This window comes from Gymnodraco acuticeps, unplaced genomic scaffold (genome assembly GCF_902827175.1).
Source record: "Gymnodraco acuticeps unplaced genomic scaffold, fGymAcu1.1, whole genome shotgun sequence".
Taxonomy (NCBI): domain Eukaryota; kingdom Metazoa; phylum Chordata; class Actinopteri; order Perciformes; family Bathydraconidae; genus Gymnodraco; species Gymnodraco acuticeps.
The window spans coordinates 9,466,767-9,492,262 of record NW_022990238.1 but is presented as its reverse complement, the minus strand read 5'-3'; the positions used below and the strand labels follow the sequence as shown (position 1 = coordinate 9,492,262).

Below are 25,496 nucleotides of genomic sequence, written 5' to 3'. Positions count from 1 at the left end.
GGTGCTGTTACGTGTACGCAAATTGACGTGCTTGATGTGAACGAGCATTTTGGTTAAAGTTGCGCATGCTCTATGAGTGCACATACGGGTACTTCTCAGGCATGCTGGGTAATCTGTGACGTTTCACTCTCTCAAAAGTTGGGCCATTTTATCATCATGCGCTAATGAGCAGCTCTCATAGGAATGAATGAGGCCCCGCTTCCCACGCTGTATCCAGTTCTTATTATACATCCATGATGTAAAGAGGGACCAACAAACTCTCCCGTCTTCACATAACTCGCAGAGACGGCATTTAACCCTTCACATTCCAACAGAAACTGAACAGGCAGATTCGAAGGATTTATTTATTTGGAAATGTTATTTTAAATACAATTAAATCAAGTTATTTTGGTAAAACTAATGAAAAATGTAACAACAAAAACATATAAAAACATTTTTTTTTTACTTTTTTTTTTTTTTTTTATGTTTTAAAATATTATTTTTTAGAATATCTTAGGGCCTCACAGAGGGCCTAGAGGGCCCTGACGGCTCGCCACGGCTGGAACACCTCCCTAGGTATACGTTCAACAACAGCTAATCACAAATTTGGGACATGTTTGGCTTCAGGATGCTTGGTTTATAACATGCACTCTTGAGAATTGTTTTCAGCTGCTCATTTATAACTGTTCTAGCTAACTTGCTGTGCAGGCAAATACATTTCCCCGTTGAGTGAGTGAACAAATAAAGGGCTCGATTTTATTTTTTGCTACGACTAAAGCCCAAATCCGTTAAACAAATTGGTGCTCTTGATTTGTTTGATTAAAAAAAAGTAATCTTGTTTTCTTGTAGATTTGTAGTAAATAACTAAAATGTCTGAATCTCTCTCCCCCATCACAGAGCCATTTTGTGATATCCATGTTGCTCTCAGTCTTTTGGCAGTCCTCTGTGCACAGCAGTGTGTTACTAGATGGAGGATGGTGCATTATGCATAGACGGCACTTAAACTCTCAATTACAGCGGCCTATTCGGGAGCTCGCTGCTATCTTCGAGATCATGAATTTATTTTCAAATACAGAAAAACAACAAAAGCTACGAGCTATCATAATGCCCTATACAACAGCATTCAGTGTCCATGTAAGGGACGGAAACGAATTTGTAAAGATGTTTTATTAAGGTATGTGGCCAACCAATGACATAGCTAGGCACAATGCAAAAAGTGGTAACATGGGTAAAAATCATAAATCCAGTTTTGCTTTGACAACCATTTGAGTACGACAGCTATGAAGGAGACACAAAAAGCACAATTTACAAAGATGGGAGGAAATACATTTCTATTCTCGTTATAACAAGAAGAGTAGCTTATGTCTCACAGTCGCTAAATGCTTTCACATATATTAAAATGTAGACTAAATTATATAAGCTAGATCTCAGTTCTCTGGAAGAAGACATACGGTTCAAATAATTTTCAATGCCATCATTCTACTGTTGCATTTTATGCTTCAAACCAAAATGTTCATCCTGTTTGTGACACAAGATGTAGTTCTTTTGAAGAAAACTATAAAAAAGGGTAAAAAGAAATCGATGGATGTCTAAACATCAAAAGTCTACCTCCATACATTGGAAGAAAATCGCCTTCACTTTATGTCATAACTGACATAATAAAGAAAGGCATCGATAAAGAAAGGACGAGTGAGGCCAAACAGGGAAGATGGACATGACATTTGATCAATGATGACTGATGCACCCTTGGCTACAACACTACCTGCATGCACTGACTCATAATGGCCCAACGCTGATGTCATTCCTCTCACTGCACCTCCTCCAAGCTGTCAGTGAAACTTAAACTCCTTGTTATGGTCACAGAGATCCCCATTGACATGTTTTTATTTCCCACTGCTCCAGCTCTAGTGATGTCCTGTAATAACGCGGTGCAACATTTGCAACACCCACTGCAGCTCTTTGGCTGGCCTCTGAACAAACCAAGCCTTTTATGCCTGTCAAGCTCCTTTATGTGAAAACAGGAGAACTGCTGCAGCTACAGTCGGAAGCGTTTGCTCTGTGATCAGCCCCCATGCTTTTTAAGAGAGACTATTTAAAATATTTTCCCTCTGTTATATTTAACTGAAACAAAAAGAGGACAGATTAAGACCTATTTGAATGTAAGATACTTCACACCCAAGTGTATTCCTGTAGGGATATGCAATTTTTCAGAAGAAAATTAAAAGGATTCTTTCATGAAATCCCCGTAAGTTTAAGATGCTGTCGAGTAGATAGCAAAATTCAGCTGATTCATGCTTTCTACCCAGGAATTTAAATATGCCTGAGCACTTTTTATACTATATTTTCATTGTTATTTTATATTGAAAAAAGTCAAATGAAAAATAATCCCTGTGATCCTCAAAGCCTTACATTTTCCTTTGATTATCTTCTCGTCTCTGCCGTCTCAAGTTGGCGAGTGCACTTATCACTCACACATGCTGAGGATTTTCAGATTGTGTCTTCTCCTTTCATCTGAATCTCCTCTCTGTTTACATGGCAGCAGTTTTCTCTGGCAGTGGTTGTGCTTGGCAATTGTCCAATGTTATGATGCCCTGACATGAGCAGATATGGATTAGACACACAGGGGGTGAGGAAACAAGAAAATCACTCGGACAGAGACACAATATTCTCATGACAGGACTCAACCTCCTCCCACGCTGGTCGACATCTTTATAACGGAGGAAAACAATATATTGACTGGCATCTGGCAAGCATATTCAAATCCTGTTCACTTTCAACATTTATCTAACTAAACATTGGTCTGGTATTGTTAAGATAAAAGTGCTGAAAACAGTTCCTCTCTAAAACAGGACTACTGCATATCTGAAAACTCTTGAAAGACAGTAGATCAAATCAATTGGAAACCGTGTGCTCATGAAGGGCTGTGGTCCCGGATCTTTGCAGAAGTGTTCGTTTTTTTTCCCGTCCAGTTCATCTGTGTGTTTGGTTTGAGTCAGGCAGGATTGGTTGCAGAAGGCTGCAGCTGTTGTTCTGCAGAGGGGAAGGGGGAGGAGGGTTGATGCTGATAGTCTGAAGATGGGAGCCTCCTGGGGGGAGTAGAAGTGAAAGGATGGTGATGGGAGCACAGAGGCTCAGATCTCCTCTATGGAGTCAGCTGGGACCAGCCCTCTCTTCTTCCCACTGCTCAGCTTCAGAAACACATCGCCTTCTTCCCGCTTCCCCACACAGATCTGAAAGGAAGGGGGAAGAAAGGAGTCATTACATTTTCTTTTAGGTAAATGATAAGAAAATGAATAGCACTTTTAAAATATAGGTTTGTGTTGGGGGAATTGCCCACAAGAATATCCATCTTGGCAGAAGATGATGTGGAGTGTCTTCATCTTTCCCTGTAGCATTACCGCCATCAGAATGAATGAAAAAGCTTGAAGTAAGTGACAATGGCAGACAGGTATTGAAAATAATGAATGCTTGGTATATCTTTGTTAGAATCAACTTTTAATACAAAATAAATAGTCTAGTTTTTGACAGTTTAAATTTAGAAATACTATATGAGACAACTCATTTGTGGTTATTTTTCATTATCAAGAAGATTTTGTAAACTGCGCTTAAGGAAAATGGTGACTATGGTAAACTATGGTGACAGTAAACAGCGTTTTCTTATAGTGGACACACAACCTGTTTTGGATTTGTGAAATGAAGTAAAAAACAAAAATATGTGTGTTTTCATGCTGAGAGTGTGTAAAAGATAATGGAAAAAAGCATCATAATAAACACACAGAGACAGAAATGATTTTGTTGCCAATCTTTTGATCAAACACCGATCAGGATGTGTCCCGCCTCTCACCCAGTGTGTTATGGGATAAGCTCTCGCACCCTGCAACTCTGAACAGGATAAAGGAGTACCACAAATAGATCATCCCAACTACGCAGGCTGACAAATTCTCCTTTAAAGTGTCAGTGTAGTGATTTGCTCCTTGACCCTCTAACATATTACAAGGACTTGGGTGGGGGACCCCAAGAATAAACTATTGCAAGAAAAAACTAGCAATATGTTTTCTTTATTTCATGACATTTTTATGTAATTATCTAAGCCAGAAAAAAAAATGCATATATACGTTCTAAATAACTAATACATTAATAAAGTTAATCTGCATATTGGGTTAAACCAAAATAGACAGAGTACATAAAGTCATCTCTGTGTGTCTAAATCAAAATGAATACCATACTACAGTATTACATCAGGGTCCATGGTGTTCATTTTAACTATGTATCCTATTTGTCTTGTTAAAGGTCTCCTATTATGCTATTTTTAGGCATATATTATGGGTCTCAGATATATGAAAACATATCTAAAAAACATTTATATAATGTGTATTGCTCAAAATACCAAAGAGATCATGCATTTTAGACATCCCTCATATCTCTCTGTTTCAGCCCTGTTAGAGAACTGCTGATTCTGGGTCCTCTGATGAAAAAAAACAAAGAAGATGACAAGATCCACAGCGTGGCCGCGTGGCCTAATGGATAAGGCGTCTGACTTCGAATCAGAAGATTGCAGGTTCGAGTCCTGCCGTGGTCGTATTTTTGTAATTGTAGATGACTGTTTTCCGTGGCATCGTTGCCTTCAGAAAAATGGTATTCCGTTATAGGGTGGTGGCGGCAAAGTCCATAGGGACTTGGCTTGGCAAGAAAGACCAAGTGCTACCGATGTTTCCCTGAGCAAGGCGTCGTTGCCGTACTTAATGGCAGCACTAGGATGGGTCAAATGCAGAGTTCAGTGTCTCAGTCAGTCGGGGCTTGGACTGTCGCAGGGTTTCATCCCTCCAATTCTATCTATCTAAATGCTGCCGTGATTAAATGCCATATCGGGCACAAATCTGGATCAGCTCCGTTGTACCCCTGGATTTGAGGAAAGAGAGAGGGTTTTGTTTCTCTTACACTTTGTGAAAGACATCAAAAGGTGTATTTTGCATGATAGGTCGCCTTAAATATTGCATTGGCTGAAAAGTGGGTACTTTTGCCTTGTAAAGTGGTGTTTTTAAAACCAAGAAAACATAAAACTCATTAGGAACAAATTGATTAACACAGTAATGAAACATTGGAATGATCATATAGGCATCTGCGACATTTGAAAATAAGTATTACCCTGGGGTCCATGGGTACACCAACCGGATGAGGGTTGAGAATCATAAACATAAATGAGAGAAAGACACACAGTGGAATAAGTCATTAAAAGGTTGGATCATCTCAGTGTACCTGGGATTCCTTCACGGCCATGTGTCCTCTCTCTCGGTTTCCTGGAAAGCCCTGGACGACCCGCCACACTCGCTCCCCCGGCCGGACCCTCTGCACAAAGTTGGCAGGAAAGAAGCCTACTTTGTCGCCACTCTTGCCCTGGAAAAACAAAGGAGAAAAACGTGGGTGTCAGGATAATCATATACTGTTGAAAGACAACTTAGTATGTACCATATTAGTTGTCCCTGTGTGGCTGATGATGAGAATGTTTTGTCTGACACAGAGGTCCAGACTGGCTTAACGTTTCTGAACTTAATAATGTGTTTCATCATGTTTCATTGGTAGAAAAGGAGTTTCTCCATTCTGAATAGTAATGGGAAATTAAAAAACAAAGTGAGATCAAAAGTGACACATTTCTAACTGTGCAGTGATGAATCATTGAGGCTGCAGAGACTAGTAAAGAATTAGGAAAACAGAACACTAAAATTACTCAAATTAAGAGGCAATTTCATTTCTGAATACAGAAAGAAATTGCTTCACCTTAATACCACATTCATTCTTTATGTAGTTAAAGAAACAGCAGCGGGCTGGAATAACAGCAATGCAGCAATGATTCCGTTTATCACGCTCTGCCTCAGGTGTTGATGTGCATATTGAAGTTATTCACAAACCATTCATCAGTTATGAACAGATGATTCACAAATTAAACAGAATTTTGGAGCGGCAGTGTATATTTGTAAGTGCTTAATGACTGCTGCTTCACTTTACGCCACCTAAGTGCTAGTAAACAGGTACGCTGATGGAAGATAAACAGACTGCACTTTATTTAAGACTTGGTGCTTCTTCCTTTTTCTGTGATGGAAAACCTACACTTACAGAAGCACATTTGTTTTCATCAGGAGCGAGCAATGCTCATTACAGACTCAATAAAGACCTCTTTGAGGTTACAGCACTTGGCAGGTTCATTATGTTAAACTCTGTAATTTTCAGAGGAAATTATGTTCTATTTCTGTCTGTGGCTGCCTGCATGTTTATGGAAGAAATTAAGCAGGCGTCAAGCAATAGTTGTTTTAAAGCCTCAAATTAACACATGCACACAATAAATGCACGTACACAAATGTCTCTCAAACACACACTATCTACACAGATACCCGCCAACAAGCACACACAAATACGCCTGCAAGTGAATTAATACCCACCTTCCACCACTCCTCACCAGAGTCGTCAGTGACCTGCACACGATCACCAGGTCTAGAGGAGATAAGACATGAGAGACGGTAAAGGAGGCATAAAGGGGAGGGGATTGAGGGGGAGGGAAGTTGGATACATGATGGGGAGAAGGAGGTGAGAGGGTGAGAGCAGCAAGCACATCAAGAAAAAAAAAAGAGTTGAGTACAAGGGCTGAAGACCACATTATTAAACTGCCAGAGAAAGCTGTTGTACCCATGGTTACAAAGTGGTTAAAGTGGTGTCGCTCGGCAGAGTTTACACAGCAGCAGATACCAAGTCATCAGGTCTCCATGAATTATGACTAAGTAGTGTCTACTGCAGAGGGAAAGGCCGGACCAAATCTGCTAACCTGGCCTGAATGCTAATGTCACTACCAGATTTTTTTATTTTTTTTTGTAAACCAACCCTCCACCCCAAAAAGGAGTACAAGTTGTCCTAGTTTCACTGAAACTGCTTTTCGGGATGCATTTCTGTACATGCAGTCTCCTGGGTGTCTGCTCTCTGCCCTCTATGATCGCCGCAACACACACACTTTAGTTTGCACACTTACATCAACTCAAAGTAGGGTAAGACCCATATATCTCAAACTTATACTGACCATGTTTTACATATGAAACAATTATTTGTTACACTAATGTTTTTCACAGCTATTTAAAAGAAACACACAATTAAAATGTGTATGCTGAACAATGGGATCGGCCTAGTTAAATACATGTCCTTGGAACTGGCAGATTTGCTCATTTGTGTCAGAAAGAGCACATTTAATTATTCTCCAATAATGGATAGGGAACATGTTGTAATTTAAATAAATGTCATTTTGCAATCTTAACATTTGGAAATATATCAAATGTTGCATCAGTATTTCCTGTTTCTGTGCACCTACAGCCAGAGAGGAAAAGTAGCTCAATGTGAGGGATTTGGTTTTTCTGGGTTTTCTCTTAATGAAATGGAAACCGGAGAAAAGGCAGAGTAGAATACATTTATCTTTAGGCATCTTACGGGGTACAGAGTCGCTTAGATAAGTGGGGGAGTGCATCTGACGAAGAGATAGGTTGTTGTGCTCCCTATCTCTGTTTCTTATCTTATATCTAATAGAACTGCTCGGGTCTTGATAGATTGAGTGGGGAAGTTCATGAGATCTTTCTAGAGGGTTATCAAGAATAACTTTTATCCAATGACCTTTTCCCTCTCTGTCTGTGTCTGTGTATTCTCTTGTTCTGATTAACCCAGCCAAATCTTTTTTCTTGTTTTGTATCTATATCTACGCCGGGATCCGGAGTCGAGGCTGATCCTCTTGCTGTAGTCCTGTGTCTTGGATCCTCTATCCTGAGTTCTGGATTAAGTCGTGGACTTCGGGTCGTGGCTGAACCTGTCTCTGCGGTCCTACCTTGGGTCTCGTCATGCTGCTTCCCTGATGGCTTCCACAGGATTGTAGCTGACATCCTCGTGGATTCATCTTCCTATTACAGACACATACATTTCCTAACATTCGGCCTATATGCTGTAAAATGTATTGTCTCTTCGATTTACACACGGCATCTATTGCACGTCTGTCCGTCCTGGGAGAGGGATCCCTCCTCTGTTGCTCTCCCTGAGGTTTCTCCCATGTTCCCCTTAAACTGTGGGTTTTCTCTGGAGGTTTTTCCTTGTACGATGTGAGGGTCTAAGGTCAGAGGGTGTCGTTTTTCTCATACTGATATTCTGAACAATCTGTGCTGTTGTATTTGCTGTAAAGTGTCTCTACTGTAGGCTATTTTTATTATATGTACAGCACTTTGGCTCGACCAAAAATCGTTTATAAATGTGCTATATAAATAAAACTTGATTTGATTTGATCAGCTACTTTTTTCATCCTATTCAATTTATGAATAAAGCTAAACTAATCTTATTTCACATTTATATTGAAGGCTTGAACATAAGCAAGGTCTAGACTTGTGTAGAAAAAATAGGAATAGGAAGATTGCCCTGAAATTACACTCTAACAATTTTAAATGACCCAAACATAGATCTTTTTGTATTTGTCCAGTGCAGTCTTCTCTTAAAATATCATTTTCAGGCCACACCAGTGCATGCTTATCACTCAGAATCTGTCATTTGAACATGGCTTTGGGTAAATGTGCAATGTGGGAAAATAATTAATTAGAAGTAAAGCTCTTACATATCTAATTTGAGTGCAGTACATGCTGCTAAAATCCCTGACTGAAGCACAGAGACACACTGCGATTTCATTAGCCCACATATATTGTGCAGTTACAGACACATAGCCACGGCGCAGATGGCTGACAACAGTCTCATTGTTGTCCCTCCATTGTCCCCTAACCATTCATACACACACATCCTGTCCTGCTTTTTACTATTCTGTCCTTCCTTTCTTCACCCTTCCTTTATGGAGCTTTGACTTCTATAGCTGCACTTTTCGCTGCCTATTTTCCCATTCTCTCCCTCTCTGCCTATAATAGACTTCAGCTTCATGCCTATTCCCCTTGTGTCTGTCCGCTCTTTCATTTCTCGGTTGTTGAGTTTCTCCATCCTTTCCCCTGATGGGTACACAGCTCAGACTACAGCCCTGTAAAGGGACAGGGATGGGCTGCCGGTTTATAATTAGTCGTCCTTAAGGGCACCCCGGCCCCGTCCTCTACAGATGATGGAGACATGTTATCCTGCAGGAACAACAGCTGGGGCAAAAATGCAACCACTAACAACAAGCAAATAACACGAAACAAGCGCTGTGGCATTTGTATTCCAAAAAGAGAAAGGTTCCTGTATGTAATCAGTGTGACTTCTACTCACTGGAGTTCCAGGTCGTTCTGTTCTTGAGGCAGAAACTTGTAGAGCGCTACGTAGGTGTGGATGGAGTGAACTTCAATGCGCTTGGGAACCTGGACAAAGGGACGAAGATGTCGTGATACAGAAATACACGCTCCAGGGAGGAAAACAACAAGATGTGACAGTCTGCACAGTGGGATAAAAGAGAGCGTACCATCACATTGCTCTCCTCTGCAGGGTCCGGAGCTTCTGCGAGATTCAGCTGGCTGCCACTCTCTTCCTCCTCCTCCATCTCAGCGTCGGGGAAAGGGTTGTCTGAGGGCGGCGAGGAATTTTATTAGAAGTTGTCAGGCATTCACATATATGCAATCAGGCGTGTCCTTTTGAACAAGTAAGTCTCTCTCACACACAGAAAGGCATGCACAGTAAACACAGCATAATAATAGACACAAAAGCATGGATACACAGCACATATGCCGATCCACAGACACACAGCAGTGTTTACCCCCTGTCTCCTGAGTAATCTCTTCATCCATGCTGTACTGTCTCTGCTGCATCTCCTCACCTCCCTCCCCCTTGTCAAAGAAGGAAAAACAAATCAAAAGTTAACACCAGGATATCAAAGAGTATACATTTGACAGTGGGCGTAGAAATGTGTCAGAAGCACAAAAGACAGATCAGTAGTACTTGGTGTTGTAAACAGATCTGCATACATGCCATAATCACTATTGAAATAGTTTTCGGTGGGTTTGATTTCAATAGGGGACTAGCATGACCCTAAAAGTAAGGAATCTTTTAAAAAGCCTTGTTTTTAAGGAACAGTTTTACAATTTTAGGGAACTATGTTTCCTCATTTTCGATAAATGTCCCAAATATTGTATATTGCTTTATTTATATTGTTTGTATTTGATAAAATATTTTAAATGTTTTTTTTTTATTTGTAATTGTTAATTATCTTTTCCACTTTTTTAAGTATTTTAAGCATTGTATTTTCATGTCTGAACAAACTTCTGCGAGAAAATTATTTCCCAAATTGGGATCAATAAAGTATAAAAGTATTAATATATCTATCTATCAAATCAATATCTAATGTGATTTACAGTCATTTGTTAGATGAGGCCAAAAGCCAAAGAGGTAACAATCTTTCCATCTATTGATATTTTTAGATGATTTGCTAAGTTTTTAGAAACTATGGAAGAATATATGAACTTGGGCGTGTAGACATCCCTGCACTGCAGTATCTAGGGTCTCCATAATTCACCAGTGAGTTAACAAATGGACGGATCTCGTAAAAACGTCCTTATCACACGGATCATACTGTCCTCAACCCCAACACAGGGTGATGATGTCATACCAGGCTGCGTGTTGGTGATTCTGACAAACTGCCAAAACTGGAGCGGCTCATATGCGCCAAGGACGTCCCGAAGCGCAGGGCGGCGTACACAGGGTCCACACGCATCCTCGCTGCCTCTGAAACACACAAACACACATTCATAAACTCATGCACAGTTATATTCACTTTCTTTAAGAACACATTGAAATGATTCACGCAAAGATACAGCTCCACGCACATCTTGGGCTACACTGAGTGCCAATCTGGAGGAACCAGAGGGTCTAAATATAACTAAAGTAGAGTGCTGGGCCAAACTGACCCACTTTAGATCTGACAGAGAACAGCAGCCAAAAGTGAATGAGACATCAAGACTTTACAAAACTTTACGCGCTTTGATTTATTTAATACACATACTTGATGTCAGTAAATGTGTTTTAGTCTCTAATAGTTAATTTGAGGTTATATAAGGTGAGCTGTTGTTGGGGAGAAGTGGAATAAGAGATAAGATAAAAAAAGATGGAAAGCCTAAAAAAGTCCTTCATTTCATGTGGATGGCAGCACTTGGTGCCATGAGAGTATTACTGAAGTGAGGTATTAGGTTTTCTGCTCCTTTTTCCATCCATATCTAAACGATTCAAATGATGACTTTCCTCCAGGGCCAGGCGCTCTGGCAGTCTGAAGGATGAAGACATAATGATTTGCAGTTCCATATATCGACGTCAGCGCCCTTAAAGCTCTTGGGGATAAATTAAACAGGAGTGCCTTCAGTGCACCTGCTGTAGGTAATTACAGGTGATAAGGTTTACCTGTGCTTTAAATAGGTTGGAGTCTTTTCAGTGACGCTGGCAGTTCTGCATGTTAGAGCATGCAGAGGAAGAGAGTAAAGAACAGAAAGTCTTACTGAGACTAATCATTATTTTCACCAAGCAAGTGACCTTCAGCTTTCCTTTCAGTGCAGAAAGGAGAATTGTGTGTGACATGGCTTCATATCTATTTTCGATACCTTTTTCAACCTTATAGGCTTTTGTGACGTAATTACTTTGACAGACTATAAGCTATACACTGAATAACAACCAGGGTTTGACAAGTGACTCATTTTTGAACCCACATTTTGGGGTTGTCTTTCATTTGGTCCAAAAAGCTCTTTCACCATATATATATATATATCAACCCAACACAGCTGTGTTTTTTTTAATGAAGAATCCTTGCACACATTTCAATTGGTAGCTAATACGATTTTAATTGTGATTCAGAGATTGCAACCTATAACATTGAATGTTAAGTACTTTGCTCCTGCAGCTATTCCTCTCACACTCATAAATATGGTTCAGTATGGCACTGCTTTGCCAAAAGGCAGTTGATGGGAAATGACACGATCTGTAACTAAATCTTATGCGGGTTCAGCATTTCACCAGGCCTTTAGTGAGCATAATTACGAGAACACTTTGAAATGTGTGATTGTGAGTTTGGCAGGTTGCAGCCTCAGCTGGAGGAGTCCCAGGCGTCATGCTGCTCCGCTCGGGGGGTGACAGAGCTGTGGGTTAATTGTTCCCTGCTCTATGGAAAGTGCAAGGTAGTGACAGCATGAGGTGTCATGTCTGATTCAATGAGTTATACAGTCTGGGAGGTGAAAGACTGTATCTCCACATATTATATATATATATATAATAGTAATATATAATATAATATCTTCCGAAGGTATAGGCAAGGAAAAACAAGTTCTTATTTAGAGATGATGATGAAAAGAAGAACAAATTCAGTGTGTGCTTGTCCTTGCGTTTTAACCTTCTGCAGGTTTACTTGACAAAGAGAAACGAGAAAGTGTCCAATTTGTTTGCTTCCATTATTGTAAACTAAATAAAATGTACATCATTTTTTGAAGAGTTATAATGCTGAGGCAGGTTAAAACCAAATGAAACTGAAGTGCAAGGAGTAACAATACAAAGCATAAACAGAAGTATAAAAATGTATGAATATTTATTCACATACTTTCAGGGTGCGTCCGTCAGCCACCAAGAGAAGCTGAATTTGTTCTTCCTCTTTACATTTTCCCACTTCATGCTCCTCGGCCGTCAGGTGAGATGGAGACAGTTCTGGTTTTATTACAGTGCATGCACAAGCACACAAACATCTACAAATAAACCAAAAGGCTAGACAGCAGCAACATCACGAAACAAAAGCACGTACATAACAAAGCAGTCACTCGTGAACACACACACACACGGTCTTTCAGGTATGCTCACCTTGGCTCGGTTGAACTTCCTTGACGACAGACAATTGATCGTTGACCAGCAGTGGTGAGCTGAAGTTTCGCTTGAACGCTCCAGACTAACGGAGGAGAGCAGAAAGAAGGATTTTTAAAAAAAAATGAATTATTTGCATTTTAAGAAATTATTCACAAAGCATACATAACAAAATGAACACATAGGTACATAAATTAACTACATAACAGTTGACAAATCCGAAAGGAAATAATAATAATAATAACACAAATAAAAGAATGGATACACTATTAATACTCAGGTATACATTAATTATCAATTCTTACCTCATGTTCCTTATAAATCTTTATTATAGTGTTCTATACTTTACCAAGTTTTCCCACCTTTCCTCAAAGATATGCATTTGGTTTCTAATTCTCATAGTTGTTTCCTCCATTACATAGATTTCATTTACTAGGTTATTCCATTGTGAGTTTACTAAGTTATTATCTTGTAGCCAATCCCTTGTAATTTCTTTGATGATCGCTATTCTTATCACAAGAACTAGGTAAGAAAGGATGATTTTTAATTATTGTTTATAGACTGAGCTGATGGGGAAAATGGCTCCATCTATGTAGTGACATTGGGACATTTAAGGAGTCCTTTGAAATGACTGAGGTTCTATTTACTGCTTATAATGAACAATACATTCAATCAACCACCGAAAATATGCAAATGACTTTAACACAAGCAGGGACATGTTATGCTGCGTGTGTCTGCGTGGGTACAATTTCACACTGAATTAAGCCCAGTAAGTGACTCGGCTGAGGTATCAGTTTGTCTTTGCATTGACTTGCAAATGAGCCACCCAGTTTATATATAATGATGACGAGAGTAACACACTGACACCAGCGCTCCTGTTACAAAAACCTGGTTGTTGTGTGATAATATTGTACCTTTTGCTGCCCTCATCGTTCCCCTGGCTCTCCCTCTCTGTGCATTTCTATCAAAATGCTCTGAGTCGATTTGGACACAGTGCTCTTACATTTTCCAAGTGGCTCTCAGAAGGTCTCGCCTCTTTCTCCATGCTAATGTCCTCTAGCCTGCACGAGAGGACAAACCCAAAAGCTCTGTCTGAAATTCATTCAAATTTGAAGCCTACTCTCCTCACATCAACAGTGTTCACATGTTTTTATTTACTGTGCACAGTTCGAAACACTGTTCCACTAATATATTTAATTATTTGCGAATGCAGGTGAAATTGCGTAATAAAGCAGTTCAGTTTTATGGTAAAGTTACCATGGTAACAATGTTCCTGCTCAGGTTATTTAAATCATGATGTAATCTGAACTGTTATTGTTGCTGGTGTGTTTTTAATCCGTCCCAAAAAAATATGTCAGGGAGAGAAATTGGAGGAACTGGATTAGGGAGGAGAAATGTATTATCTGCAACAAAAAAAGGGCAAACTGAGTAATCGTAATCTCAAAAAAACATGATAAACTGTTACTGAACGGCGAACGCACACTATATTATGTGGTGACCTTTATTTTACATCTTTGTTGTTAAAAAGCATTTAATATCGAAACCACTCTAATAATTGTTGTTACATATGAATATTGCAGCCGGCAGCGGGTTAGCTTAGCTCAGCACAAAGAATAGAAACAGCCAGTTAACCTTTTCTTACGACGGTAACACAATCTGCATAGTCCTAAAGCCCGCCACTCAACATGGGTTGTTTATTTAATCCTGACATGCTTCGTTTGAGAGAGGTTTTTATTTGCTGCTCCAAAAAAGTTGCCAAATAAATGAACACAGAATCACAGATTGGTTCACAGAAAACTGAAAAAAACCAAGATATTCATACATGTTTCTGAAAAAATAAAATGTAATATATATATATATTTAAAGGGAATGATATCATCAAAATTCTGTGAGCGTATTCGCACCTTCCCATGACACAGCTGCTGCGAGAGTTCAGAGGTGCACCACAGGTGAGCAGCCATCTTGCAGGTTTTACACCGCAGGGCCTGTTTGGAGTTTCCTGCAGAGAGGGACAGAGATGAAAGAATGACGCAGACTGCCACACTAAAGAAACAGACAGCAGGCTGCAGTCCTAACAAACCAAAGTGTCCTTCAGATCATATGTACATGTTTCCTGCGCTCAGGTAGAGAGTTTAATCAAGAGTTGTCCCAGTTGTATTAAGCTGGCACTGACACTAACAGCTTCACAATCAACAGCTCCCCTTCAAAAACAACCTGGAGAAATTGGAAACCAGCTGGAGATATTTCAATCATAATTGATTTGGCCCGTTGCTTTTTCACATTTGCTTTCAGGTGCTTCAGTGATAGAAATGTTGAGCATTGAGATGTTATGCAATGATAGATGTTTTGATTTGTTGTAGATGGGGAAGCAAACTACTAAAAATCAAACTACTGCTTCTGCTTTGAATGGACTGCAGGAGCAAGGTGATGCATTAGAGAGAAACAAATCACGATGCATGCAAAAAAAAGCCTGCAGAGGAGCAGGTTGGAGGCTGAAATTAATCATAGTGACATCAAGTGGATTTAGCAAAAATACTAGCAGCAGCTAGGAGTTCATACAGGCAATTAGGGATAAGAGCACTCACATATCTGCAGCAGGCGCACTGCTTCAGATAGAAAGTGTAGGAAAGCAGCATGAAGACTAACGTTCCAATGTGGACTGTTATTCTAAATAAACCGAGCAAGAAAATCTGGCATTGAGCTGAGGTTATTTAAAATGTGTCTTTAAAACCAATTACCTTCATGCTACCATCTTTCTATAACATATCTGGCTGGCAGAGAACCCACTGCTCCATAGCTTCTCTTTGGACAACTGGACACACTATACATTTTATGTTTATATTTCATTTTATATTCCATTCCCTACACAGTTAATGTGAATAATATACTGCTTTATATTCTGTCTATTGTCAGAGTTTATAGATTTTATATCTTCACGGCCTACTGTATATTTTCTACTTTTTAATGCTGTTTTAATTCTATTTTGAGATGTTTAAATTCTAGAATTTATTTCTACTCTTTAATTTCTACCTATGTGCAATGCCTTGTTTTGTTTTGCAGTTTTGTATACTGCTGCAACGCAAACATTTCACAATTTCGGATAAATAAAGTGTCTCACATCTTATCTTATCTTATATGTGGAGGATTTTAACATGGTTAATGTATGCATTTCCACAAACATCTGACTTTTGCTCTTAGGTGTTGCAGACTCAAATCCTTCGGTAGTAATAAAGACATGATAAAACAATGATAAATGCCTCAAGAATAATAGGTGTTGTTCTCCAGGTTGCACTAGATGGGATGCATACTGTAAATATGAAGACATGGATGGCAGAAATCCTGTGAAAACTGCAGATATGAGTTGGCTTGATGAAGAGCGGAGGTCTTACCCACTATCATGTGCTTGCAGTGCTGGCAGTTGGTGGGCTTGCGAAAGACATGGTCCTGGAAACAGTGGGTGATCTGAGGTTGGGGAGGCTTTATGGACAGTGATGGAGAAGGACTGAGATTTGGGGAATGGGAAGCGATGGAGGGGTTGGGGCTGAGGGATGGTGATACGGAGGGGGAGCGGTGGCCGACGAGAGGGGAGCCAGGCAGCAGTGGGGGGGAAGGAGGAGGTGGGTCCGTGATGAAGTCTGGGGGCAGGCGAGCGTCGCTGTAGGACCTCTGGAAGAAATTCTCCACGCTTTTGCTCCGCATGATGGTCTTGAAGGACATCGAGCGTTTTAGTCTCTGGAGCTGCACACACACACATTGACAGAAAGAAAGAGGGCACACTAAGTATAAACAATAGATAAGCAAGAATGCAGCGGCATACTTGGGAGCAATAACAAATGTCCAATATGCCTGCAGGGCAGCACATGTAATATCTCGGACTCATAAACACAACACTCGGCTCCAATCTGTATACCATCGGGAAGAGGGTGACTCATGAAATGCAATATCACCTCATATGGAAACAACACATTGATAGCTGAGATACTTGTATGTTCCCTTTAACGGATTACTTTATAACCCTAACCTATGAAAAATGTTTTCCTCACATGCCTTCACGGTGAACAAAGAATCAAAAAAGTATTGAGGAATTAAGTAGCTGTTTGTAAACCCTCACACAACCTGTGCAGGTGTGAGACTGTTCATGCGAAAGTCTTCTAAATAGTTAGATTTCAGCAAAAGATTGTGAAAACTGACTTTTTATATAAATTGGAGTATCTATATTGGAGAATATATATATATTTATATATATTGCTGTTTTTCAATTAATCAAGAATTTTCTAAGTGGAAGCATGCAAGAATAATATTTTATGAATAGTTCAAGGTCACACAGACAGAGTGATGAAGAGTAATTTAAAGGGTGATGTATTCCTTTAGTGATACAACGCATATCCTTTGCAGACACACATCTAACAGAGCAGCGTGTGCATCACAGGGTTTAACAAGATAAGCCTTGCCTCTTTCAGAATGCCCACGGCCATACCTTGAGGACTACTGTGCGCATATGACATTTTCTTCGTGGCAGGGGGGCTATTGTGATGAAATAAAACAAGACAGTTTACAAAGCGTTATCATCTATCAACAGCCTATCTTCAGGGCCCTTAATCTGATGGAGTCTGATCGTTGGACCGATTGATGGTGCCACAGGCCTGCACTAAGCAAACAAGGCCTACAACATCCAACCATTTCAAATTGCATGTAACCTCCTGTGTATTGACATAACGGGCCATGCTTGTATTTTGTCCGCTGCATTGACCAAACAGTCTTCAACAATTGATGGTTTCTGCAATTCAACAGCAGAACAATCAGACAATGACATGTCACATGAGCTACAAAGCTTGTAAGCTCTGCTCTCTGCGGCCATCAAGCATTGATTGGCTAGATAAATGCATGTTTCCTGACGTTTTCCTCTGGCTCTGTGAACAGATGATGATACATGCAGTGGCAGCGGGTGAGCAGTGTCAGGGTGTGGCCGTGTCGCAGGGGAGAGAATGGATCAACACAGACAGACAAGCAGACAGATCATCAGTAGGCCACAGACCCTCCGTGTGCACACGCTCTGCCTCCCTGCCTGTCTGCCTGTCTGCGCTTGCTCTGTGCTCAGCGCCAAACATAATCACTTTACAGGGACATGCTGTTTACAGCTCCACACGTCTGGGAACAAGATATGAAAACAGTTTGTCTATTTCAGTTTGTGTGTGTGCGTTTGTGGCACACATAGGCAGAGCAAGAGAAACACAACTCTATGAAAGTGTGTGCATATGCTTCCTGTAAATCTCCATTAGACAATTTCCTTCATCAGATTACACTGATGAAGGACAGCTAATACAATATTGTAGCTTTGGTTGCATAGAATGGTGTTATTGTGTGAGTCAGTCTGACTCATGGCCTTGATTGTAATTCAGTACAGTTTTTAGCCTCTGGTCGGAGATTGTAATTCTATACTATAATCTAAAGACAAACTACCGGCATTGATATATAGCCTGTGCTCATAAACAGTTTAGCTTAAGTGCAACAGACGCTGCTTTAAGTGACACCACTTGAGGAAATGTATCAGACTTCACACAACTCCCTCTGGGTCAATTCAGGTTATTCAACTTTTTTCACACTCTCTTAGACTGTATACAAAAATAGGATGTCATCATTGTGATGCAACCAATTGGTGGAAGGTTTTGAGGCCTCGAGCTTTGTAATTGTAATTGTCACCATTTTTGTGCATCCAGAAGTGGCAAGAAAGGGTGACACAAAGTTTAACCAAACACAAGACGTTTTTAGGCGACTGAAATGTAACAATTAACATAATGAACTGAAGTTTAACTGTTAAAAGGTTAAAGTTGTAAGACAAAAACACAGAGAACAGCCAGACTGGAGAGCATCACGGTACATGTCAATCAAAGGGTAGCCTTCCCCTAAAAGCATTTCCTGCTTCATATTCTATGTAACTCTAAATGAGACGCTAATTCAAATATTAACATCATGTTGAAGAGGATGAAATGTTAATGTGTCTTCGGTGCAGCGTCACAGTCTTGAGCTATGCTCTCTCCATCAGAGCAGCTGAGTAGTGGAATAACAGCTCTGGCTAGAGCACATGTCTCAATTACAGCTAATCGAATCATCAGTCAGTGAGCGTGCCTAAAAGTATTGCTGTTTGGTTCGATTTGAACATTAGCCGAGAGCATTATGATTCTGAGTCAAGCCAGAGGGATACCACATCCAATGGAGGAGGGAGGCCGATGTTTAAAATGAGGCAGATTGAGAGCCGAAGTTTACCAGGGGTCATAACCTGATTGTGATGTATGTTCTAGTCCTATGTATTATTGATCCCCTGTAATTTCATGACAGTACCTGTCAAGAGAATTACCGCACTATTCTTTCAGTTCTCTACTAAATGTATTTCTTACTATAACTATATTAAGCAAAAAATGCAGCGTTCCCAAAAAGAAACATTTTGGTTCAGTTGAGCTTGCTGATGTTTTTCTCTAAATCAATTATTTATACATTTAAAAAATGATTCACAATTCCATGCAAAATGCAAAATGTTGAACACACGCACTTGCACTGACAATATTTTTCAAGCAACAGACCAGATGTAGGCAAGTTATCTCAGCAGACCCGTAAAAGCCCATCATTTTCAAATCTTCGATCCACATACCAACCTCCAATTGTTCTTATGTAGCCAAAATAGATCAAAAATCAATGCTCCATATGGACTGTTTGAGTAGACATCATTCAATAATAAAGCTCTTATTTCATACAAACATACAGCTCCTCCTCCCTCCCTCAGAGCTGTATGGGCCCAGGCTGACGTATATGCTGCAGCCTGTTTAGACGTCAAGACTGAACAACAAAAGATGAGTCCTGCCGGGAATATGATCATAAATACAGCCTGTGGCCATGACATACTTGAGTACGAGCCGTTTTAAATGATTCACCAAGTGGATAGCATTTCAATTTCAATGAAGGTCATCCAGTAAAGTCAAAATATAATCTCACTTTGGTGAAAAGGTTTTGCTGGTAGAGTTTGCATTACTTTTGTATTGGTCTTAAACCAACAGTCAAACAGTTACAACGCTTAAAGTAAAGAGTGGTAAGGTGTACATGGGTCTAAAAATGGACAGAATTGTGCTGCTTTTCTCTAAATATCTGTTATTCTACCACCATCTTCACTCCTGAACGATGCCAATCACACCTGTGTACGAAGCAGCAGAAGAAAAGGAAGTGCAGAAGTCATTGGGAAAACACAACAACAGATATACACCCCGACTTTGCAGTTTGAATCAAAACAAAATCCATGTACATGCAATATTTAAGCCTGTAATTTGAATTTTTGAATCCTGTCCTAGCGCCTTGCCCCCCCTCAAATACTAGGTTCTCTTTTAACAACCTGTCTTTCTTCATGGCCACCGTCATAGTGTGCGACCTTGTTCTAGATGAGGATGTTTGCGTCTCAAGAAGGATAGCTGTGCTGAGAGAGACACAGTTTCCTGGCTAAATCCAGGTCTAAGACTTCAGAATATGTGCTTTCAAGGAGAATTGTCAACCTCAGGTACCAGGTGTACATGATGCATTCACAGCCTCACGGCATGGCTTCATTTGTTTTGGGTAAGTAATGGACAACCTTAATAAGAAGATAGGAAACAACTGGTAAAAACAACCTGAATTATTTATTACAATGACACACAGTATGGGACACAAAAAAGTACACGTATAAATAAATCTTTTAGCATAGCGTTCAAACAGCTTTGGTCTTTGTCATTACACAGAAACTGTGTAAACCAGTTTCATGTCCCCTTCTCGGCTAAAGTTTGTCATTATGCACGGCAGCATGGCAGATCCGCTTTGAATACAAGATAATCACAGGCTGCTTCCAACTGCTTCTGTCCCTATCAAACACATACACACACAAGCACAGAAAGCCAATCACAGGCTAGCTCATACACACTCTCCCCCTGATTGTTTATTGTAGAGAGAAACTGTGTTTGAAATAGTAGCATGGATTAGACCCACTTCCCTCACTGCAGTGTAATTCCTCACACCCACATTCAGCCAACCCTGCCACGCAGCTCTGCCCTGGTAACTCATCATCCAACCATTTTCACTCACCCAATCACAGTTCACACACTGAACACCCCAAGCACGGTGGCTGTCATTGTCTGACGACTGGGGGGGGATGTTATTTCTGAGTGAGCATCAAAGGCGACAAATAAATCTCCCAAACAGATACTTTCTTCCCCTCGTTAGCGATACACACAGATATACAGCCAGTTATCATATAAGCTACTTGTTGCCTCCTAGTATCCAGTTCTTCAGCAGCTCACACCTCGTTCGTTAGTGTCACATCAATGAACATCACAGCAGTGAAGGTGTCACATTAATCAATAAAGACCTTGGCCTCCCTCTGCAACTATACCTCCCCGCACGCGTCTCTGCATAAGTGTCATCTCCCTTCATCTGAATAGAAAATAAATCCAAATGTGAAGTGACATTAGGTTTCAAATAGAAGGTGGAAGAATACATTGTGAAAAGACAGCATAGTAACTAGAAATCATCGATGTATACCCTGTACATCATTAGCATTAGCAGTGTGATGTGAGTGAGTTAACACTGGCCTGTGTAAATAGGTGTGAATAATAAAACTAGACTGCTTAAGTGCCTAATCACGAGTGTCTGAGAAACAGATTTTGAAATATATTCAGACCCATATTTGATGCCCCTATTAGCTTCTCTTGCCCTTAATATTGAAATGGATAGAGATACTTTCCTGAGGTCTGGTTTTAGAAAAGCTAGCAGCTTGGCTGAAAGGATATCACTGTCTGTCAGTCGCTCACTCAACCAATTTGCAATTCACTTTTGCACAGGGACTCATGGTCCCCAAAAGATGAATCCTGCAGATTTTGGCTATTTTTTTAGAAATTCCCTTATCAATCTTGTTGAATTATTTAGGGGAGGCTGTCGCTCAGTGGATAGTGTGCTGGACTTCAAATCAGGGGATAGCAAGTTTGAGTCCCACTGCAGTCAGCATGTCGTTGTGTCCCTGGGCAAGACACTTCACCCCAAATTGCTCCTCTGGGGATTGCCCACAGTATTGAGTATGTAAGTCGCTTTGGACAAAAGCGTCTAACAAGTGACATGTAATGTAATTTAATGTTTCTTCTCGTGCGATCTACAGCACCTATTATGAAATGTTAGCATGCGTTCACACTTCACAAATATAGTACAATGCTAAGCATCCACATGTTAGCATGCTCACATTAGCATTCAGCTCAAAGCATCTCTGGGCATACAGCCTAAAAAACCTGGCTTTTCTGATATTGTTTAAGTATAATTATCGCAAACGACTACATTTGGCACACAATTTATTTATTCTATTGTTCCAAAGCACAGTTGTGCATTACATCCGACAAAACAGTTCTAACTGTGACAGACTGGTGTTTAGATTTAGCTATGAAGCGGCTAAATTCTCAATTTTCCACACCTAGGCATTTCCAGACACATTTTATCACTCTGCTGACTGAGCAAGTGCTCGCATTGAGTGAAGAAATGTGTGTGAAGAATCCGGAGGGACACAGAAGAAACTAATGTTCTTGTCAGAAAGTGGGCGAGCTGACAAACGGGCCGATGTCCCAAAACACGGTGGAGGATTTATATCATTTTTACATCTTGACATCTTACACTCAGAGGTTTCTCCTGTGCACTCATCATAAAAAGGAGATGTACCTGTGTAGTTTTATCACAGAAAGGCTCCCAAAGCTTTAAACAGTCCTTATGGAGCAAACAGCTCTCTACAAAGAGCGACAGTGTATGCCGCTGATAGCTGCTCAGGCATTTCATCTGCTCAACCAATCACATTTCTGCCAGCCTTGGCAATACGCCACAGTACATTGTTGGGAACCAGAGAGAAAGTCCATGCATCCTTTCCTCTTAATCCTCTGGCACAGACTAGTTCTCCTCTCTTCCTGATTTCTGATATCCATCTTGGTGGGGAATTTGCTTCTGGTGAATTTCAGGGGGGAGCATCAGTTATTAGAGCAAGCAGTGTCATCCTTATCTAATTAAAAACATCATGGACACATGGCTGTGTGTCTGATTAGATTCCCTCAAAGGTTAAACCCTTGGGCTGTGATTTTTACTTGTATAGGCCTAGGTATGGTTTTGATTGAGTGCTTAAAATAGATATGGGTGGAATATTGATGTAAAGAATTTCAATCTCCTGGGAACACATCATATGATATCCTGGCTGACATTAACTTCAATAGTTTCCTGTAAGATTCCTTAAAAGACTTGGTACTACAGGGTTGCAAATTAGCATTGATTGATCTAGTCGCATAGAGCTTTCACTCCTGGACATTAAAAGGAGGTTCAAAAGATAGGCAAGTACAATTACGTTTTTCCCCAAACATGAAACAAACCTTATATTAACCATGTAATGAGCATGAGAGCTGAAGATTAAAGTCAAATCCATTCAACAGAGCCCTGGAAATCAATCGATTGGAAGAGCAGGGGGATTAGGTGATTGAATGGTCGCCACATTACTTTGTGGCAAAAATGTTTGTGATGTGGTGAAGCTGGCCAGTGAATGATGTGAATACTAATCAGTCCCGCTTGGCACAAGATACCGCTTGATTTTCATTGGTAGCAGCTGGTGAGGAGTTGGAACTTGAGTGGAATACACAAGAGACAGATTGCTATACAATGCTGACTTTCTGCATCTCACAGAGGACATCAAATATTTAGATGAAACATCTGAGTGTCACTTTTCCTCAAACATTTCCACAGCATGTGTTTGTGCCTTGGCGGCTAGAGGAAGCATGAGACTCAGCTGAGGAAAGTTGCATCATATTTGGACCTGATGAATCAAGTGTCCTAAAAGCCCTTCATTAAACAGCAGACATTCAGAAAGCTTTCACCGCTCCTGCACTTGGAGGACAGCACTAATACCTTTGTTTATAAAGTCTAGTCAACAAATTGGATGGAATCATAACTTACACTGTGCAAGGACACTTGAGCCTCAGACAGGCCCACACTGTACTATAAGAGATCCAGGTCTGCATGTAAATAAACGTGGCCATTTGTGTTTATTGCAATAAAAACATTCTTACCGCATATGGTTTACAACAAAGTGTGCATGAAAGCAGCAAGGAAGGGAAATATATGATTTCATCAAGTCATTCTTGAAAAAAAGGAGCTTCCAGTAATACATCTGAAAATAATGTAGTGTTCTTCCAAGAAATCCTTACTCGTTCACATGCATATTAATACTAAGCATAAATGTGTGAGTGTGTGTGTGTGTGTGTGTGTGTGTGTGTGTGTGTGTGTGTGTGTGTGTGAGCAGGAAGTGAATTTGGAGTGGCAGAGAGAAAGGGGCAGACAGAGTGACATCACACCTTACGCGTGAAGTTACACCTAGTGACGCAGTCATGACAATACAACTGCAATTGTGAGGGATTGACATCAATATTACATAAACCAGTGGAATAATGAGGAAGGCATTAGCAACAATTAACAATAAACAAAACAACACAGATACCATTAAAAGAATTTCTCCCCGTTATTCGGACAAAATCATATTTTTGTTTGAGTTTGTGAAGGAAGCTGCTGTGCAAAGTTGATCGCCTTTTTTCAGGTCGTTACAGAGATCTGTAACTGTAGGAAATTACAGTGTATTTAATTTACGGAGCAAAGCTCAACTTGCCTTGGATGACATCGGTTGGATGGACATGGTGCTTGGGGAGCGCTGGAGCTGAGTGTCGCTCTCCATCTCATTGTTCTCAGTCATCATTGACACCGTAAAGAAAATAGTCGTTGAGGACACACACAATTAAAAAAAACCTCTTCAAACTGTCTCCAGTCGATAAGAAATATCGAGCTTTAGCCATATAAAAGCTTGGAAAAGTGTAACAGATCCACATCACAGGAATGTGTGCGCGCTGCGATGTGGACGCCTTATGGCCATTAACTCTGCACACACCGACTGCAGGTTGATTAAACACTTTCTAAACATAAACACACACCAGCTGTTTATATTTCACTCCTGCCATGCAAGGACAAGCATTCAGGATCCTGTATGGCGCATTGGAAACTCCAATGTGTCATACAGTTTCCCAACAACAAAAAAGATTGAAAGCAGCAAAACGTCGATGTGGAAAAATATCTTAGTATGATTACATCCAAACAAAGCTTGTGATCTGGAAGGCGCTGGCTATAAATCCAAAGCGAACTGTGTCCTTCACCACTGCACAGACTTAAATTTAAGCGCAACCTGAGGCACGCCCTCTCGTGCGTCTGGGGCGCATGATTGGTTCAATTTTTACAACTCTACCAGGATTGATTTAGACACAATCAGGATTCACTGTCGTGGGCGGATGCTTTAAGCCCAAATATAGACTACCTTTCAAATTGTAAGCAAGAGCTGGGTTTCTCTTTGAGGAAATTAGTATTTTATAACAAAAGCAGGATGTCTTTATTTTTGTAGCCTATCCTAATTGGTGAAAATCTAAATACTGCAAGTGCATAATTGCAACTAATTCCAACAGACTAAATATGATACAATTTGCCTTTTGTTAAAAAGCTATTATATAGAATACATAGGGTTGAATGGGTTTCAGACCACTGCAAATGTAAGCAAGCACAGACACAACATGATGCAATACTAGAGATTAGAATGCTCCATTTTAGTCGACTAATTGGTTGTTTTGGTCTTAGACGACTACTTTTTT

At 40.2% G+C, this 25,496-nt stretch overlaps 1 protein-coding gene and 1 non-coding gene across 3 annotated transcripts; one reads left to right on the top strand and one right to left on the bottom strand.

Annotated features, from left to right (window-relative positions):
• Nucleotides 1-1,131: 1,131 nt before the first annotated feature.
• On the bottom strand, nucleotides 1,132-24,986 carry LOC117548832 (SH3 and cysteine-rich domain-containing protein 2-like). 2 transcript variants are annotated; one of them, XM_034220325.1, is made up of 11 exons: nucleotides 24,473-24,986; nucleotides 16,176-16,524; nucleotides 14,691-14,785; nucleotides 12,787-12,871; nucleotides 10,565-10,680; nucleotides 9,716-9,785; nucleotides 9,425-9,525; nucleotides 9,235-9,323; nucleotides 6,414-6,465; nucleotides 5,236-5,373; nucleotides 1,132-3,209 (listed from the first exon to the last, which is right to left on the bottom strand). In XM_034220325.1, the coding sequence occupies exons 1-11, from the start codon at nucleotides 24,557-24,559 to the stop codon at nucleotides 3,111-3,113; spliced, it is 1,281 nt and encodes a 426-aa protein (XP_034076216.1). In that variant the 5' UTR covers nucleotides 24,560-24,986; the 3' UTR covers nucleotides 1,132-3,110. The 2 variants fall into 2 exon arrangements, with proteins under 2 accessions (XP_034076216.1, XP_034076217.1); XM_034220326.1 differs by lacking the exons at nucleotides 9,716-9,785; nucleotides 10,565-10,680.
• On the top strand, nucleotides 4,486-4,558 carry trnar-ucg. Its single transcript has one exon. It is a non-coding gene; the product is annotated as a tRNA-Arg (tRNA).
• Nucleotides 24,987-25,496: the final 510 nt, after the last annotated feature.

Bases quoted from the DNA above. Each gene is read 5' to 3' on its own strand.
- LOC117548832 (XM_034220325.1), bottom strand. From the start codon at position 24,559: ATGATGACTGAGAACAATGAGATGGAGAGCGACACTCAGCTCCAGCGC. The intron at 16,525-24,472 runs GCAAGTTGAGCT...GTGTGTGTGCAG, and splicing joins TCCAACCGATGTCATCCAAG to CTCCAGAGACTAAAACGCTC. The intron at 3,210-5,235 runs GTACACTGAGAT...CCTTCCTTTCAG, and splicing joins TGGCCGTGAAGGAATCCCAG to ATCTGTGTGGGGAAGCGGGA.